At 45.5% G+C, this 16,350-nt stretch overlaps 1 protein-coding gene across 1 annotated transcript; it reads left to right on the forward strand.

The window, feature by feature from the left end:
- The first annotated feature begins 8,724 nt into the window (after nucleotides 1-8,724).
- On the forward strand, nucleotides 8,725-9,039 carry FEZ1 (fasciculation and elongation protein zeta 1). The gene has a single exon (XM_068978233.1). The coding sequence runs from the start codon at nucleotides 8,725-8,727 to the stop codon at nucleotides 9,037-9,039; it is 315 nt and encodes a 104-aa protein (XP_068834334.1).
- Nucleotides 9,040-16,350: the final 7,311 nt, after the last annotated feature.

Genomic DNA, 16,350 nt, shown 5'->3' on the forward strand with positions numbered 1-16,350 from the left:
CCATCCCTGTGCCTCTTAGTTCAGGCTGGCAGTGTTTCTGTTGGTATAACATTCTCAGAAACGTTACATGCAATTTGATGCTTAGGAGCCATTGGACATTAGCAGCACTTTAACATTAGCAGCAAGGAGAAACCAGGCCACATCCTCCACACTTTAAACATCTCCTCAGCTAAATATCTAAGTTCATTGCTTACAAATCTACTCACCACTCAACAGCAAAAGACATTCCAGCCAAGCTTTCTGCCACTTTCTAACCAGGTTGCCTTTTGTCCAGTTTCTAATAATGTGTTCCTCATTTCCTTCTGAGACCATAATTACGAGAAGCACTTTAACATTCATATTTTTAGCAACATTCTGCTCATGACAATACAGGTACTCTCTATGATGACAGAAGCTTTCTTTATAATTCATCTTTTTTTTTTTTCTTGAGCATTTGCCAGAATTGCCCTTTAACTCATATTTCTACCAACAATATCTTCAAGGCAATCTAGGCTTTTTCTATTATGTGTCTCAAAGTTCTTCTAGTTTCTATCTTTTTCCCAATTCCAAAGCCATTTCCACATTAAATTCTTTTGTTTTAAGCTGCACTGTGCAGCATGTGGGGCATTAGTTCCCCATCAGTGATGGAACCCATCCTCCATGCATGAGAAACTCAGAGTCTTCACCACTGGACCACCAGGGACAGTGTGTGTTAGCCTCTCAGTTGTGTCCGACTCTTTGCGACCCCATAGACTGTAACCCTATAGGCTCCTCCGTCCATGGGATTCTCCAGGCAAGAATACTGGAGTGGGTTGCCATGACTTCCTCCAGGGATCTTCCCAACTGTGGGATTGAACCCAGGTCTCCTGAATTGCAGGCAGATTCTTTACCGTCTGAGCCACGAGGGAAGCCCAGATCATCAAGAAAGTCCTAAATATTTGTTACAGGAGCACTCCACCACCAAAGTCTGTGTTAGTTCCCTAGCATTGCTGTAACAAATTACCACAAAGTGATGGCTTAAAACAGGAGAAATTTACAGTCTCATGGTGCTGGAGACTAGAAGTCCAAAATCAAGGTGTCAGCAGGGCCAGGCACCCTATGCAGGTTCTGGGAAAGAATATTTCCTTTCCTCTTCTTGGCTTCCTGTGGCTCCTGGCATTCTTTGGTGTCTTTTGGCTGGTAGTTGTATCACCCCAATCTCTGCCTCCATCATCACGTAGCTTCTTTCCCATTTCTCTGTGTCCTTTCTTCTTATGAGGATATCAGTCATTGTATTTCAGTCCAGTTCAGTCGCTCAGTCGTGTCTGAGTCTTTGCAACCCCATGAACTATAGCATGCCAGGCCTCGCTGTCCATCACCAACTCCTGGAGCCTACCCAAACTCATGTCCATTGAGTTGATGATGCCATCCAACCATCTCATCCTCTGTTGTCCCCTTCTTCTCCTGCCCTCAATCTTTCCCAGCATCAGGGTCTTTTCAAATGAGTCAGCTCTTCGCATCTGGTGGCCAAATTATTGGAGTTTCAGCTTCAATATCAGTCCTTCCAATGAACACCCAGGACTGATCTTCTTTAGGATGGACTGGTTGGATCCCCTTGCATTTAGGACCACCCTAATCCACTATAGCCTCTTTTTAGCTAACTATATCTGCAAAGATCCTGTTTCCAAAAAGGTCACATTCTGAGGTTCTAGGTGGATACAGATTTGAGGAAAGACAGTTTTCAACCACTACTGGTTCCAAGTAGCAGAGTTTGGAAATCGACAGACTAAATTCTGCACCTCTTGAAGACAGGCCTGAATTTTTACCTCCCCAACGTCTAGCACAGGTCATAGAACAGTATTTTTAAAATGTTGCCTGAAAAGTGTACGCCTATGTTCAACAGCTGAAAGGCAGAAACAACCCAGATGTCCATAAGAGAAAGAATGGATGGGTCTGACTCTTTCATGACCCCATAGACTGTAGTCCAGCAGGCTCCTCCCTCCATGGGATTCTCTAGGCAAGAATACAGGCGTGGATTGCCGTTTCCTCCTCCAGGGGATCTCCCCAACCCAGGGCTAGAACTCTCGTCTCCTGCTTGAGTATTTTACTTTGGTAGGTGGATTCTTTACCACTTGAGCCACCTGGGAAGTTTGTTTTATGTACATTCAGTGGAATATCACTCAGCCTTAAATGGAAATAGAATGCTTCCACATGATATAACACGGATATACCTTGATAGCCTTATGCTAACGAAAATAAGGCAGACACAAAAGGACAAATGATTCCACTGACAAGAGGTACTTAGAACAGCCAAATTCATTGAGACAGTAAAATGGTGTTTACCAGGGGCTGCAGAGAAGGACTGAGGAGTTAATGTTTAACTGGTACAGTTTCTGCGTGGGACCCACGAAAAAGTCCTGCAGATGGATAGTGGAAATGTTTGCAGCTTTCTTGGCCTGAAGCCAGCCCCTACCCTGCATCTTTGGGTGCTAAAACCGTTTATTACTTTTGAAACCTCGAGTGGGTTGTAGGCATGCCTCAGCTTGCTCACGCCAGTCTCCAGCAGAATAAAACGGGGAGTCCAGAAAGTCCAGGGAGGTCTTTTGAGTGTGTCTGCGGGCATCCGCCTGCGCACCCCGCCCATCCATTCGGCCACCCGCCTACGCTTTCATGATGAAGTTACAGTGCCCGGCCCTCCCAGTGAGAAACCCACACTGGGAGTTACTGCAAGTACGCATCTTGAGCTTCTGAATATTCATGAGCGAAGCAGAAAGGCCAGCGCTGAAGGGTGGGAGGGGGGGGGAGGAAAGAGAAATAGTAGTCATAAATATTCATAAAGGTAAGCCACACGCACCAAGGAAAGCAAGGAATGTTAACGAGAAGATGACGTCCGGGCCCTGCGCGTGCCCGCTGTGCGGGTGCCCGGCGCGCGCCCCTCTCCTTCCCGGAGCCCGGGCACGAGCGCGGGGAGGGGCGGAGGGGGCGGAGTGGAGGAGGGGAGCCGAGAGCCGGGCGCCGGCGGAGCTGCCGGGGGAGCGCTGTGTGGCTCGCCGCTGCCGCTGCCGCTGCGCTCCGGCCGCTCGCCGCGGCCCTTGGATGGGGGTGTCCAGCTGAGCCCCGCGATCCGCCTCCCTCTGCCAGGACCCGCACAGGTGCCGTCGCGGGGGGCGACCTTTAGTCCGGACCGACCCACTGCTGTGGGTGGGGGGTGGACCGGGTTGGTGAAGGAGGCCCCGCGCGACTTGGGATGCTCCGGTGGGCAGGGCTGGGGGCACCGAGTCTCCGCACCCCATCCTGTCCCATCCTGGAATCGGAAAGGGAGAGCCCGAGGGCCGTCGCCCTCCTGCCCAGCCCTTCGCGGGAGAGCAGGGTGGGCTGCCGTGCCCGGGGGCCGGGGGATTCGGGAAGACCCTCATTTTGAGCATCCTCAGAGCCGCGGCCCGTCAGCCAGGCGCGCGCGTGTGTGTGGCCGGAGGCTGCCTGGTTTGGGGGCTGGGGGCAGCAGGGGACGCTGCCGGGTGGTGCTGGAGCAGCGGGTCGTACCTCCTCCCAGGACCGTCATCTGGTCCGGCTCCCTTACACGCCCCAGCATCTTCCATGCCTCTGAGAACCTGGCCCTCAGCCCGCCCGCGCCCCTCCCTGGGATGCCGAGCCTTTCCCCAGGACCGTGCATTCCTGCAGTGTCAGAACCACTGGCAGCTGCCGCAGACGCTGGGGAGCGATTGTTTTACCACAGCAGGTCGGAGAAAGGACGAGTGTGATGCTGGTGGGGACCCACTGCGCTCCTGTGGGCCCAGGGCCTCTGGGGGCTGGGGGCGCATCCGACAGAGCGCCCCCCCCCCCGGGGGCCTATCACCGCCCTCTCTTCTCCTGTCTTGCCCGTCCCTTCCCTCCTCGCCGCGACACCACCTCCTGACCCCTCTCCGTCCCCCGCGTCCGGGTCTGGTTGGGCCGAAAGGGCCGTGGCCGTGGAGTATGTGTGCGGCCTGCGCGGGGTGAGCCCGGCTTCCTCGGAGCACCAGGCTTTGTGCTGCTTGGAGGGGCCTTTCTTTACCCCGGCAGCCTGGGGGAGGGGATGTGGGATGAGGATGGATGGAGCAGCAGGAGGGAGAAGGGGGGAAGCAGAACTACAAAGAGGTTGCTGAGTTCTATGCGGTGAAATACTCTCAGTCCGAAGGTGCGGCTTGGCACTGGGGTTTGCTGAGGAGCAGTGGGGAAACCGAAGGTGGGTCAGTGGACCGTCAGCTTCCGGGATGGTTTGGAGGGCGTTGGGCACATAGAATCATTTGATCTCTGGGGCAAGTAGTGGGAAGAAGGGGAGATGGAGTGGGGCCTGTGTGGAGATGCGGAGGCCCGGCAGGGGGAGGCATGGTGAATTCTTTGCTGCTCAGCTCAGCAGAGCAGGCCCTGGGAAACCGGTACCCGCAGCCTGAGCTGCGGCGACCGTGTATCATTGTGCTGCACGAGAGGCTTGTGTGTTTCCTACTGGGTCTCTGTTAAGCTCGGCGCGGTCCTTGCTTTTCCAAATTACACCATCGCTTAGGAGCCTAAATAAACGGAATAGGACATGAGCAAACTGTAGTCCTGCACTCTCGTTCTATGATAAAGAGAAAAAGACAAGACCACCCTCCTATGATTCCTTTTTTTCCGCCATTCTTCACTTTTATTTTTCCTCAAGTTGATTTTGGAAGTACAGAGAAAGGAGGATAAATGCTCAACTGAATTCACCCCAGCTTTAAGGGAAGGAAGCTTCTGAAATGAGCTGTGACTGAAGACAGGCATGAGCTTGCCAAGATACAAGAATAGGACATCTCATTTGGGGGCTGAGGCACCCCACTAAGAGAGAAGAGGAAAAGGAGGAGAGAAGGGGCACCGTTTAAGAAGGACGGCCAGCCCCAATTCAGGGAGCCCTCCTTGAAGCTGAGGTGGGCCAGATGCTTGCCTCTCATCTCCTCTGCCACAGCCTGGGCTCTTTCTACAAAATCTGGGCTCAGTTTGGGTGTCAAGTGCTTTCAATTTTAGCTTCATCCGCAGCTGGTCAATCATGCAGACCTTCTCGGCGCTTGGGGAGCGAGTGAGTTGATGAAAAGAAATCAGACTGTATTGTGAGTTTTCCAGTGATCATGTTTCTGAACTCCAGAGTGAGTGGTGATATCCATTTCTTCTTTTATAATCTTCTAGGTGAATCCATTTTCTCTAGAGCCTGTGCTGAGGACAGGTGCTTTCAGAATAATCTTCCTTGTTGCCATCACTCAAAATTCAATTGTAGTCTTAGATTCCGATTGGATTGCCCTCTTGTTACTGGTTGATGGGATAGATTCTGTTGCTTGCAGTCAACATGCTCCTTGGTATACCTTCTCATGCCAGCTCCCTTGTCCCCTCCAGGAAGAGTACAGATTTAAAGGAAGTGTGAATATTTGGAATACAAGCTGGTTAGCTTTCATGTCTTGCTGAAATGGAACCAGTGATCTGAGAGGCTTTGACCACATGAATTGAAAATAGCAGGAGTGCCTTAGTAAAAAGCATGGTAACATTCATTCAGCGATAGTTCTCTCTTTTGATAAGCATTTTGAAGCATCACACAGGGAATATCTTGGCAAGGATAGTTTTTCTTACTTGAAGCACTGTCACCTCACATTTTCATGTAACTATCTTTGCTTTCCTAATATTATTGACATTTTTGGACACTTCATGTATTCCATACATTGTGCTTAACACTTCAAAGATTGTCTCATTTACTGCACAAAGCAACCTCCAATATAAGTACTATTGTAAACCCCATTTTACAGATGAGGAAATGAAGTCAAAGAGGTTTATAATTTGCCCAGAGTCTCAAAGCTGGAAAGTGATAGGACCAGGATGGGAACCTGGGGCTCTCTCAATACAAATCTCTCGTGTGTAAACCTTTCCTTAATTTCTGTCACACTGAGTGGTCTTTTCTAAACTCACTCTTTTGGCACTCAGGGATTCCTAATCTTTTTTGTGCGATGAGCCACTTTAGCATTGTAGAGGAGCCGTTTGGGATCTTTCTCAGAATATGATTTTATCTCTCTTTTTTTATTTTTGGCCACACTGAGAAGCATGTGGAATCTTAGTGGCCCAACCAGGGATCAAAACTGTGCCCCCGGTAGTGGAAACTCACGGTCTTAACCCCTGGACCACCAGAGAATTCCCTGAAATATGCTTTTACATGCAAAAAAATGAAATGTGATATATTCAAAGAACCCTCAGGAGTCTGTTGACCATAGGTGAGAAACCTCTAACTGGCAATTAGTTGTGTATTGCTTAAGAGTTGGGGTGTCTGATATGGTAGCCACTAGCCATATGTGGCTGGTGGACACTTGAAATGTGACTGATCCAAATAGAGACATAATGTGAACGTAAAATACACACTATATTTTGAAGACTTAGTATGAAAAAACAGTGACAAGAGTCTCATTACTATTTAAAAATTTGGATTAGATATTGAAATGGTAATATTTGGGATATATTGGATTAAACTATATTATTAAAATATACAGTTAAATTATTATGTTCATATGTTATTAAAAGTGACTTCCAAAAGTATTAGCTCTATACCATCACTTTTTTTTCAACACTTTCTTTTTAACAGTTGAGGAAATCAAGACCTACAGTACTTCTCATTCAGTCAGGCATTGGCAGGTCTGTTGACTCTTGACCCTGTGTTCTTCCTAAGCTGTCATACTGCTTTTGTATCTTTTTGTATTTTGAGGTCTAATCACGTTGGCTTTGCAAACTATAAATACTCAGAATGTGTTTTGTTGAGATGTGGTGGTAACTGACTCAATCCCAGTAAAGTCCCCGGAAGGACTGTCCAGGTCCTTACCTGGCATGCCATCTGCCTTGCTTATGTAGAATTTTAGTTTTAAAGGTAGGGGTGGAGGATGGTTTTAGCTCTCTGTTTGCTTCTCCTTGGGTAGTGGTTCCAGTTTAAGCATCTGGCTGGATCAGTCATCACACAGATAAGAGATAGAAGCTTGGTTGCCTTGCTGTGTTCCAGGGAAGGAAACGGAGTAGGTAGAGAAGGGCATGGTAGACAATGAGCTTGTGTTGCCTGCAGTGGAAAGTGAAAACTCTGTGAGGGGGACGGAAGATCATTTGTCAGTGAGCACACATTGATTGATTGCCTCCCCGCAGGCCGTGTGTGCTAGAAACCGTGGAGGGTATCCAGAGGATGTCCGTGTCCTCGAGGAATTTAAATTAAAATTGGGGAAGGGCTTGGTTGCATACATACAGATGGATAAATCACAGCTGAAGGCCCGGAGCTATCGGGAAATGAAGGGAGGGCTGAATGTACAGCCTTCTGGGGTGCAGTGCCCCAGGTTGCTGTGGAGTCTGGCTTTGGAGGACATGGGTCGTTGGGTCTCTCTCTTACAGGTCACTAATCCACTCTTCTAGTTACAGACATAAGCTGTGTGTCTGGAAGAAACTCAGGTGCTTGTATGAAAGTCTGTATTAGTGCTCTTAGTCCACCGTTTATTGATGAGAGTAGTAACACCCAGGTCCATGAAGCCCTGTCCAAAACCCCTGGGGCCAGGCGTGTTTCAGAATTGAGATGATCTCAGGGTTTGGAATTTAGTAATAGAGTGCACAGTCTGCATATCATCCCCTGGGGGCTGGGGCAGCCATCTCTATAATTTAAAAATAAAAATAAAAATTTCTGCAGCATAATACACTAAATGGGATACATTAAAACCATAAACAGCTCTATAAGCATATATATCAGGTTTAGTTGGCAAATGAGTTTAGGTCATGGCAGGTTTTGCCACCAAATAAGTAATGGAAAACTTCCAGGTTATTTATTTGTTTTGGCTGTGCTGTACCACATGTAGGATCTTAGTTCCCTGACCAGGAATCAAACCCGTTCCCCCTGCGCTGGAAGTGTGGAGTCTCAACTACTGGGCCACCAGGGAAGTTCCTTTTCAATATTTACTAGAAAATTTAAGAATTGTTTATTTGGCTGTGCCGGGTCTTAGTTGCAGCATGCAGGATCTTTAGTTGCAGCACGCAGACCCTTAGTTTTGACGTGTGGGATCTGGATCCCAGGGATCAAACCACGGCCTCCTGCCTTGGGAGTGCATGCAGTCTTAGCCACTGGACCAGCAGGGCAGTCCCACAAACCTCCAGTTTCGAGAGCACATGGTTAAGGATGTGCTATGTTAATCATCACCATCACAATACAAAGAACATAAATTGAACAACAGCATCATTTATTATCTCCTAGGCACTCTTCTAGGCACTCCTTTAACCTTTAGGACAGCCCTTTGAGGTAGGTCCTGCTATTATTTCTGTCTTAAGGAGAATAAAAGAGGAGCAGAGAGAAGTTAAATTACTGCTACGATCGCCGCTGGGCAGGAGCTAAGGAGTGAGCTGATGCACGCCTCGGCAGCCTGGTCTAGGGGGCCTGCCTCCTTAACCTTTGTTAAAGTTAGGCTTTGTTTTGGGGGGCAGGGAATGGGAAGCAGGTGTGTCTCCAAAATGCATGCTTATTAAGTTAGCATTATTCACACTGATAATGACATTCGCACTCCTTAAGGGTATAACAGTGAGGAAGCACAGACAATGGAGCCAGTAAAGCCAGGTCTTTGTTTTTAGGGGCTGAGAGTAATGAGTGATTATGTAATAAGTGATTGTGGCTCCTCAACAGAGCTGGCATAAAAGCCCAATCCACACTCACATTACCGTGTCTATTTCTTCCAGATAAACGAATCCTGAACGTTGCAGTTTTCGGATTGCTGTGCAAGGATGGAGGCCCCACTGGTGAGTTTGGATGAAGAATTTGAGGACCTTCGGCCCTGCTGCTCGGAAGACCCCGAGGAGAAGCCCCGGTGTTTCTACGGCTCATCTCCCCACCATCTCGAGGACCCCTCCCTATCTGAGCTGGAGAATTTTTCTTCTGAAATCATCAGCTTCAAGTCCATGGAGGACCTGGTGAATGAATTTGATGAGAAGCTCAACGTCTGCTTTCGGAACTACAACGCCAAGACCGAGAACCTCGCTCCCGTGAAGAACCAGCTCCAGATTCAAGAGGAAGAGGAGACCCTGCAGGATGAGGAGTAAGGCGTCTCAGTTGTTCCCTGTTGTCTCAGATTAGAGCCCTGGCGTCCGGGGCTCCTTGACATAGAATGAGTTTCTATCCTTGGGTTTATGGTGTATTACTTATATTTTTGTATCAGTGAGACTGCACCCTGGAAACTGCTAACCTCATTCCATTATATCCCTTTACAGTCGTCACCTGTAGAGTTTTCTTAAGTTGAAACCGCAAAGGAATAAAGTATTTTTAGGAAAGAGATTTCCCTAGATACAAAATCAAAATTCAGGAGCATGGGAAATTTGGGGGTCTATTTTCAGCTTGCTTTATATCGTAACAATCCATCCAGATATTAGAGATAAGGGCAAGAAAAAAAAAATGAACTGAGAGGAACTATGTTGTTGAAACAATTTTCTTTACAAAACACCGGAACTGTGAAAATCTCCAAGTTGTTTACACCCCCTCAGAACTGGAAAGATTATCTGCAAAAGTTAAGTCCAAATAAGAAAGCATGAACACTGAACCAAGAGATTGGGGACTTATCCTGGACAAAATAAAAATGATAAGCAGGTGAAATGGCTTTTGAGTATTCCCTGTGTCACTTAATAGTCACTTTCTGGGGTCTTAACAGAAGTCAGGAACAGAGATTTGAAAAAAAGTGCTGTTCAAGGAGGGACTAGAAAGAGGAGAGGGTGTTTGTTGTATGAATTAAAGGTATTTGGGATATTTAGTAAAAATAGGCATAAATTCCCCATAGGGATAAAATATGCATCAACTATTCTTTAGGGATCTCACAGGAAATGTCGAGTAGTTGGTAGTGGAAATTTCAGTCAAAAGAGCAACTGCACTTCTGGTTTCTCTTTTTTATGTACTTGGGTGGGAAAAGTTGCCCATAAGTAAGTGGGGGAAGAAGACCCCTTCTACAGCAGGGGTCCCCCACCTACGGGCTGTGGACTGGTACCTCTTATCAGATCAGCGGTGGTATTAGATTAGAAATAAAGTACACAGGAAATGAAATGCGTTTGTCATCCCCAAACCATCTTCCCTACACTGGGTCTGTGGAAAAATTGTCTTGTACAAAATTGGTCCCTCGTGCCAAAAAGACTGGGAACCTCTGCACTACAAGATTGAACCCGATTATATTTGGCAGATAGTTGCTTATCTGAAAACTACTGAGACCGTATCTCTGTGAATATTAGGGCTGTCTGTCTGTCTGTCTGCCTTACTTGTTATTCTGTCTCCAGTATCTGACACAGTGCGTGGTATGTAGTAAGTGATCAAATCATGTTTTTTGAGTGAATATTGAATGACCTGGATGAGCAATAATAGCTAGCCTCATAGGTACACATAATGCATTTCCTCCTTTTCTTTTTAATTAATGCTATCCTGAAGGTACGATCACAGAGGACATTTCACTCTGGTGACCAATACTGTGACTGTGGGCTATGTGTTTCAATTCATTTTTAAGTTTCAAGCTGATTTTTTAGATTTGGAGCCTGTTACAATTTGCTCAGCTCCTCGAGGTCAAAAAAGAATGTTTCTGGGGCTTTATTATAATACAGAGCTTCTTTGACCATAGTTCACTGCAGCACGCAATGGACTAGAAACACTATGAGCTGTCATTTTTACACTCTCACTAACTCACTGTGTGACCTTGGGCTCATTGCTTAACTCTAGTTGAATGTGATGGTGCTCACCTTTGGAACCTTTGGAGCTCAGTTTCGATGAGGCAGGGCTAAGAACTGGCTAAGAGCCTCATTTCTCACCTCACCCAGGCTGTGCTCTGAAAATTCCTTTTGCTTCCAACAGATCATGTCTCCTTGTCTAAACCACCCTCTGCCTCATTAAGGACAGAGGTTCAACAACCAGGTTCTTACCCTTTTCTAGCACATTAGCAGAGGCCACTCAATGTTAATTACTGTCACATGGGATTATTGGTCTTATCCTGATTTCTCTGACTTGCCTGCCTCATTGACTGCTCAGCTAAATGACTGAAAGCTGAATAATTCTTTACAGGTAAAATATGATGTGGGGATAGTGTGGTGGGAAGAATCTGGGGAGAGAAATCGTAATACTGTGCTTTCTGGGCATTCAGCGTGTGTTTCGTACATATCTAAAGCTTTACTGCTTAAAAATTTGAATCAAATTACACTTTGTTTTATAGACACCCATCCAGCTACTTCAACTGTAATATTATGATGGGGTAAAGGAAAAAGATAATTTAATATCTAACCTGGTTAATAGTCTCCTGAGCCCAGCTTTCTTGTTCTAATAAACTTGCTAGGATTTGGTAGTTAGAGGTTTCATCTGCCAATGAATCGCAAGTGTTTTGGATGGGTTAGAACTACATAATGGAAGCTTCAAACAAAAACAATGAAATTCTTGGCCAGAGTAATCTCCTGAAAGATAGCACAGATCAGAAAGCAAGGGGAGTGATTCCCTTTGAAGTTTTGATTTTTTTTTTCTCTTCTTGTTCTTGGCCCTACCATGTGGCAGGTGGGATTTTATTTCCTCGACTAAGAATCAAAACTGGACCCCCTGCATTAGACGCACAGAGCCTTAACCACTGGATGGGCAGGGAAATCCTGAAGTTTTCGTTTGTAACTATTTGGCTCAAAGAGAATTGGCTGAGATATCAACTTATCTCTGCCTTGTCAGGGCATGGAAGTCATTAAGAGAGAGTCAATCTGTATGAAAATATCTTTTCAGTTTTTTAAATTTAGAAAATATTCCAGAATCTCTTCTTTGCATATGTAGACTCACCCTTTCTTTGTCATAAGAGATCCAACCTGGAGGCCTACCGAGTGGGAATGGTCAGCCTTCACCCACTTCCTACCTTTCTGGGTTTTCCTGTCTGTCCTCCCTAGTGACAGAGGGGCCAAATATATGAGAACACTGAGTTTCCTGTTCCTCCGATAGAATTACTGAGTTAAAGGTCATGTTAAAACTCAAGTTCCCATGATAAATAAACAGATTGTAGTCAGCCATGCTTTAAGTTGAAGACAAGTAAATCCTAATCAGATAGGGAAAGTCGACAGATAGCTGTGGTTTTTAGGAAAGTTAATTCTCTTCTCAGAGGTTCCGTTTCCCCATATGGAAGGCAGACATAGCGTAGATTCTATTGAAGCATTTGAAAGAATCTAAAAAGTTGTTCAAAGTCATTGGTGTGTTAATAATTCGTAATTCATAAGCGTTAACAGCAAAATTGTGCTCATGTTAACACACATCTAAGTGTGGCCTGACTTGAAACCAACAAAACAATGGATGAGGGCAGTAGCCAGCCTAAGAGATGTTACCAAGCTGAAATTCTAATGAGCCCTTTAACCGCATAGTGTCAGGGATATGTATATAGGTGTGTGTCTGTGCAGCAGGATTGATGTAGCCTTGATGGCTATGTTGCCAGTTCCAGACCCAGATATTAGTATACACGTCTTGTCCAACTTCCCTTCTGGCTCAGCTGGTAAAGAATCTGCCTGCAATGTGGGAGACCTGGGTTCGATCTCTGGGTTGGGAAGATCCCCTGGAGTCAGAAAAGGCTCCCCACTCCAGTATTCTGGGCTGGAGAATTCCATGGACTGTATAGTCCATGGGGTTGCAAACACCTGGGCACGACTGAGTGAACTTCACATTCACTTGTCCAATGAATTCTGTTCGGTTTGCTCATCCTCTGCTAGCATCTTTTTCCAAATCCCTAGCCCTCCCCAGTAAAAGACGGTTTTGTCATTTCTGCAGGTATATGTGTGTGCTCAGTCAGTAAGTTGTGTCCTGCTCTTTTGCCCTTTACTCTTTGTAGCCCTTCAGGCTTCTCTGTCCATGGGATTTCCCAGGCAAGAGTACTGGAGCAGGTTACCATTTCCTTCTCCAGGGAATCTTCCCTACTCAGGGATTGAACCCAAGTCTCCTGCAACCATATAAGCCCAAGGTATAAAATATGCACTTGAAAAGGCATTTCTATTATTATAGGGACTGAGGAAAGGTGGCAGTAGTGGTAAAGAGCCTGCCTGCCAGTTCAGGAGACATAAGAAAGAAGAGTTCAATCCCTGGGTCGGGAAGATCCCCTGTAGTAGGAAATGGCAATCCACTCCCGTATTCGTGCTTGGAGAATTCCATAGACATGGGAGCCTGATGGGCTGCAGTCCATGGGCTGCAAAGAGTCGGACACGACTGAGACAACTGAGCGTGCATGAGGGAACAAACTGGATTTCAGGTGTCATGACAGCAGAATGACAAGAATTGAGGGAACTTGTTTAATCTTAGTTTTTTTGATGAAAGATAATAGTGGATAGCTTTCAAAGCCTCCTTTCCCTAAGATAAGTGTAAATAGGAGGATGCCTCTCAGGAAGTGGAATTTTACAGTCCACCCAGGGTACTTCTGACAGGGAATACATCTCTTCCCAAGGATCCGGCTTAGGATAGGATGGACAACCTCTCTGGGGACAAAAGTCTAACCCATTCTCTCCCTCCAGAAAGCTTTGTGTTTTCCCCTCCCAGGCCTCTGTTCATTCCCAGGACTGCATGCCTGCCAGTGTGCCTGCCTTTGCCTTCCATTTAACCTTCCTCGGGCTAGAGATCTAAACAGAAAGCAGGCGTGTACCCCTGCTGACCTTGCCATTTCTCCTTTCATAGATTGATGAAAGCACCATGTCCAGAATAATGCAGTTATAGACCTTTCACATAGAGGCGGCTGCTGCCCTGCTGTTCTCGGTTGTGATTTTTAACTTGGCATATGTTCTGATGCTCACGAGAATCATACAATTTATAAAGAATTGGAATAGTCGAGTGGGTAGGAACATAGGCTGTATAACTGTATTGCCTGGGTTCATATCCTACCTCTGTTATTACTGTGTGAATTTAGATTAATTAACTTCTCTGTGTTTCAGTGTTTTTTCCCTCCACATCTGCTTTACAGTGTTGCTGTGAGGAATGAGTGAATTGATCCACATAGAGAGTTTAGGATAGTACCTGGCTTGTGTTTGGTAATTGCCTCGTAAGGTTGGCTGCTATGGTTATTATTGTTAAACAAGCACTGAATGAATATGGGAAGGGGTGCAAATGATGACAAGGAGTCATTCTATTAAAGGTTGCTTATGAACCTCAAAGGATAAAAAATCCATCTGTGAGAAAGGAAGGAGACAACTTGAAAGAGAACAAGGATGGCTTGAAATCCCAAGGAGACAGAGGTTTAGGGAATTGTCACTAAAAGTCTAGAACTCGAAGATGAAATCCAGGGTCTGGCAGTGAAGGCTCAGGTGAGAAAAGTTGCTGCCCTAAATGACTTCAGAGCACCTTCATGTGTCACTTTAAAGATGTAAGCAGTTTCAAGGTCATTGGAAAGTGTGTAGTCCCCCATTCAAGGTCCCAGCTTCCATCCTATCCAGGAGAGGCACTGCCTGTTTTGGGCTTTGCTGAATCAGTTTTCCAGGCACTTGCTGCAGGGTCAGGCTTCAAGGTCAGTGCCTGCATGCATGCCGTTCATTCTGAGTGTAACGCTGTGATGCAGAGCATTTGTCCGTTGATCTTCCTGGTGGGTGTGGTGCCGGGACTTTTGTCTTGGAGGCAGCAAATCATGTTTGCTCCTTGGTGTTAGAATGCCAACAAGACTTGGATTTAGAATTAGGCTGGATTAATGACGGTCTAATGGTGCTTGGTGGAGGCTGGACTATGGCCCATGTTTAAGATGTAGACTCTCAGTCCTGCTGAATGAGTGTCTAATGAACACTTGATGAGCTCTGTGCAAGTGCTTCCTTATAATTGTAGGGGAAAAATGAATCAGTGGAGAGCCAAAGCAGTGCCACTGAATCGATTTTCTTGATTGCTTTTGTTTCATCACCAAATTGTATGCATTGTACACTAGGAAAATCTCCCTGTTTATATACTTGTATATTATACATTCCATATTTTATATATGTTAAGAACTCATTTTATGTATCTGATTTCAAGTGTCTATGCTCTGACATACATATATACACACATAGTTAAGTCGCTCAGTCGTGTCCGACTCTTTGCAACCCCATGGACTGTAGCCCACCAGGCTCCTCAGTCCATGGGATTCTCCAGGCAAGAATATCCATCTACTTGTATATATATCTATATACTTGTTATATATATATATAATGTACACTTATCTTTTCAGCATGTTAAACCATACTTGGCCATGTTTTGGATTTGATCCATAAGTGTACATATTTGCTTATTTTTAAGTGGCTATTTCCTTATATTAGTATATCTAAATAAAATATCCCTTCTTGTACTTGTTTCACAGGTATCAGTCCTGTTTGATGTGCACAGGCATCTGAAGGAGACTGCATCGAGCCCTCATTATTTCATTACTTTATATTAACTCAAGTGCTGCTGACTTCCATGGAGAGCATTGTTTTAGGAGCTTGGTTTACTGATTTACATGAACTCTTGCTGTTAACTGATTTATTTTCCTGTGTGTGAAAGTTTGTGACTTCAAGATTTTCCCCAATCCCCTTCCCACTTTTTTCCCCAAGAAAACCTCTCTGAAATAGTGAGTTAAACAAAAAGAATTGTCGAATATCCTTTTTTATAATGTACCTATCAGAATATTTTTAAAAGTATAATAAAGGGGACCCCATCTCCCCCCCACTAAAAACTAATTGTGTAGGCACTGGAGTGTTTGATTCCTTTCATATATTTTCCTTAGAGTCTCTGGGATGGAGACAGGGCACCTTAAACTCTGCATGCCTAGAGGTCAGGGCTGTGCCATCCTGGGATCCCTGGAACATTTTGGGTAATAGGAAACTTAATAACGTTGGCATCATCCCCTTACCTCCATTAGGCGTCAAGGAGTTAATTCCTGACTGTTTGGATTGTAGGCATCTGAAACTGAAATACAGTTAAACCTTGAACAACATGGGGGATTAGCGGTGCCTACCCCTTATGAAGTGGATTTTTCTGCTATATCTGCCTCAGAAACAAAGGAATTGATAAATGACAAGGACAGGAAGCTGAAACAGTTTGAAGAGAATCAGGGCTCAAACCCTAGTTCTTTTGATTCCACATATTGTGATCTCTAAACTAACACAGACTTTCCCCCGTACTTTTAGTTAATATAAAGATTTGTGAAATGAAAATATTGGTACTACAATATTCCTTGGAAGAATATCCACGTGTAAGTGGATGCTCACAGTTTAAACTCGTGTTGTTCAAGGGTCAGCTGTATCAATAAACCAGACGATGACCCTGTTCTTAATGAGATTCAGCCAGAAAATCTGCCCAGATCAGTCTATCTCTCTCTTCCTCCCTCTTCCGCTCAGTCTTCTCTGCCCATAAGAAAGGAAACATGGGCATTTCTTAGATTCATGGGACAGGAGTCA

Source organism: Capricornis sumatraensis, chromosome 8 (genome assembly GCF_032405125.1).
Source record: "Capricornis sumatraensis isolate serow.1 chromosome 8, serow.2, whole genome shotgun sequence".
In the NCBI taxonomy this organism is placed as follows: Eukaryota; Metazoa; Chordata; class Mammalia; order Artiodactyla; family Bovidae; genus Capricornis; species Capricornis sumatraensis.

Excerpts from the sequence above, each read along its gene's own strand:
- FEZ1 (XM_068978233.1), top strand. The coding sequence starts at position 8,725 with ATGGAGGCCCCACTGGTGAGTTTGGATGAAGAATTTGAGGACCTTCGG.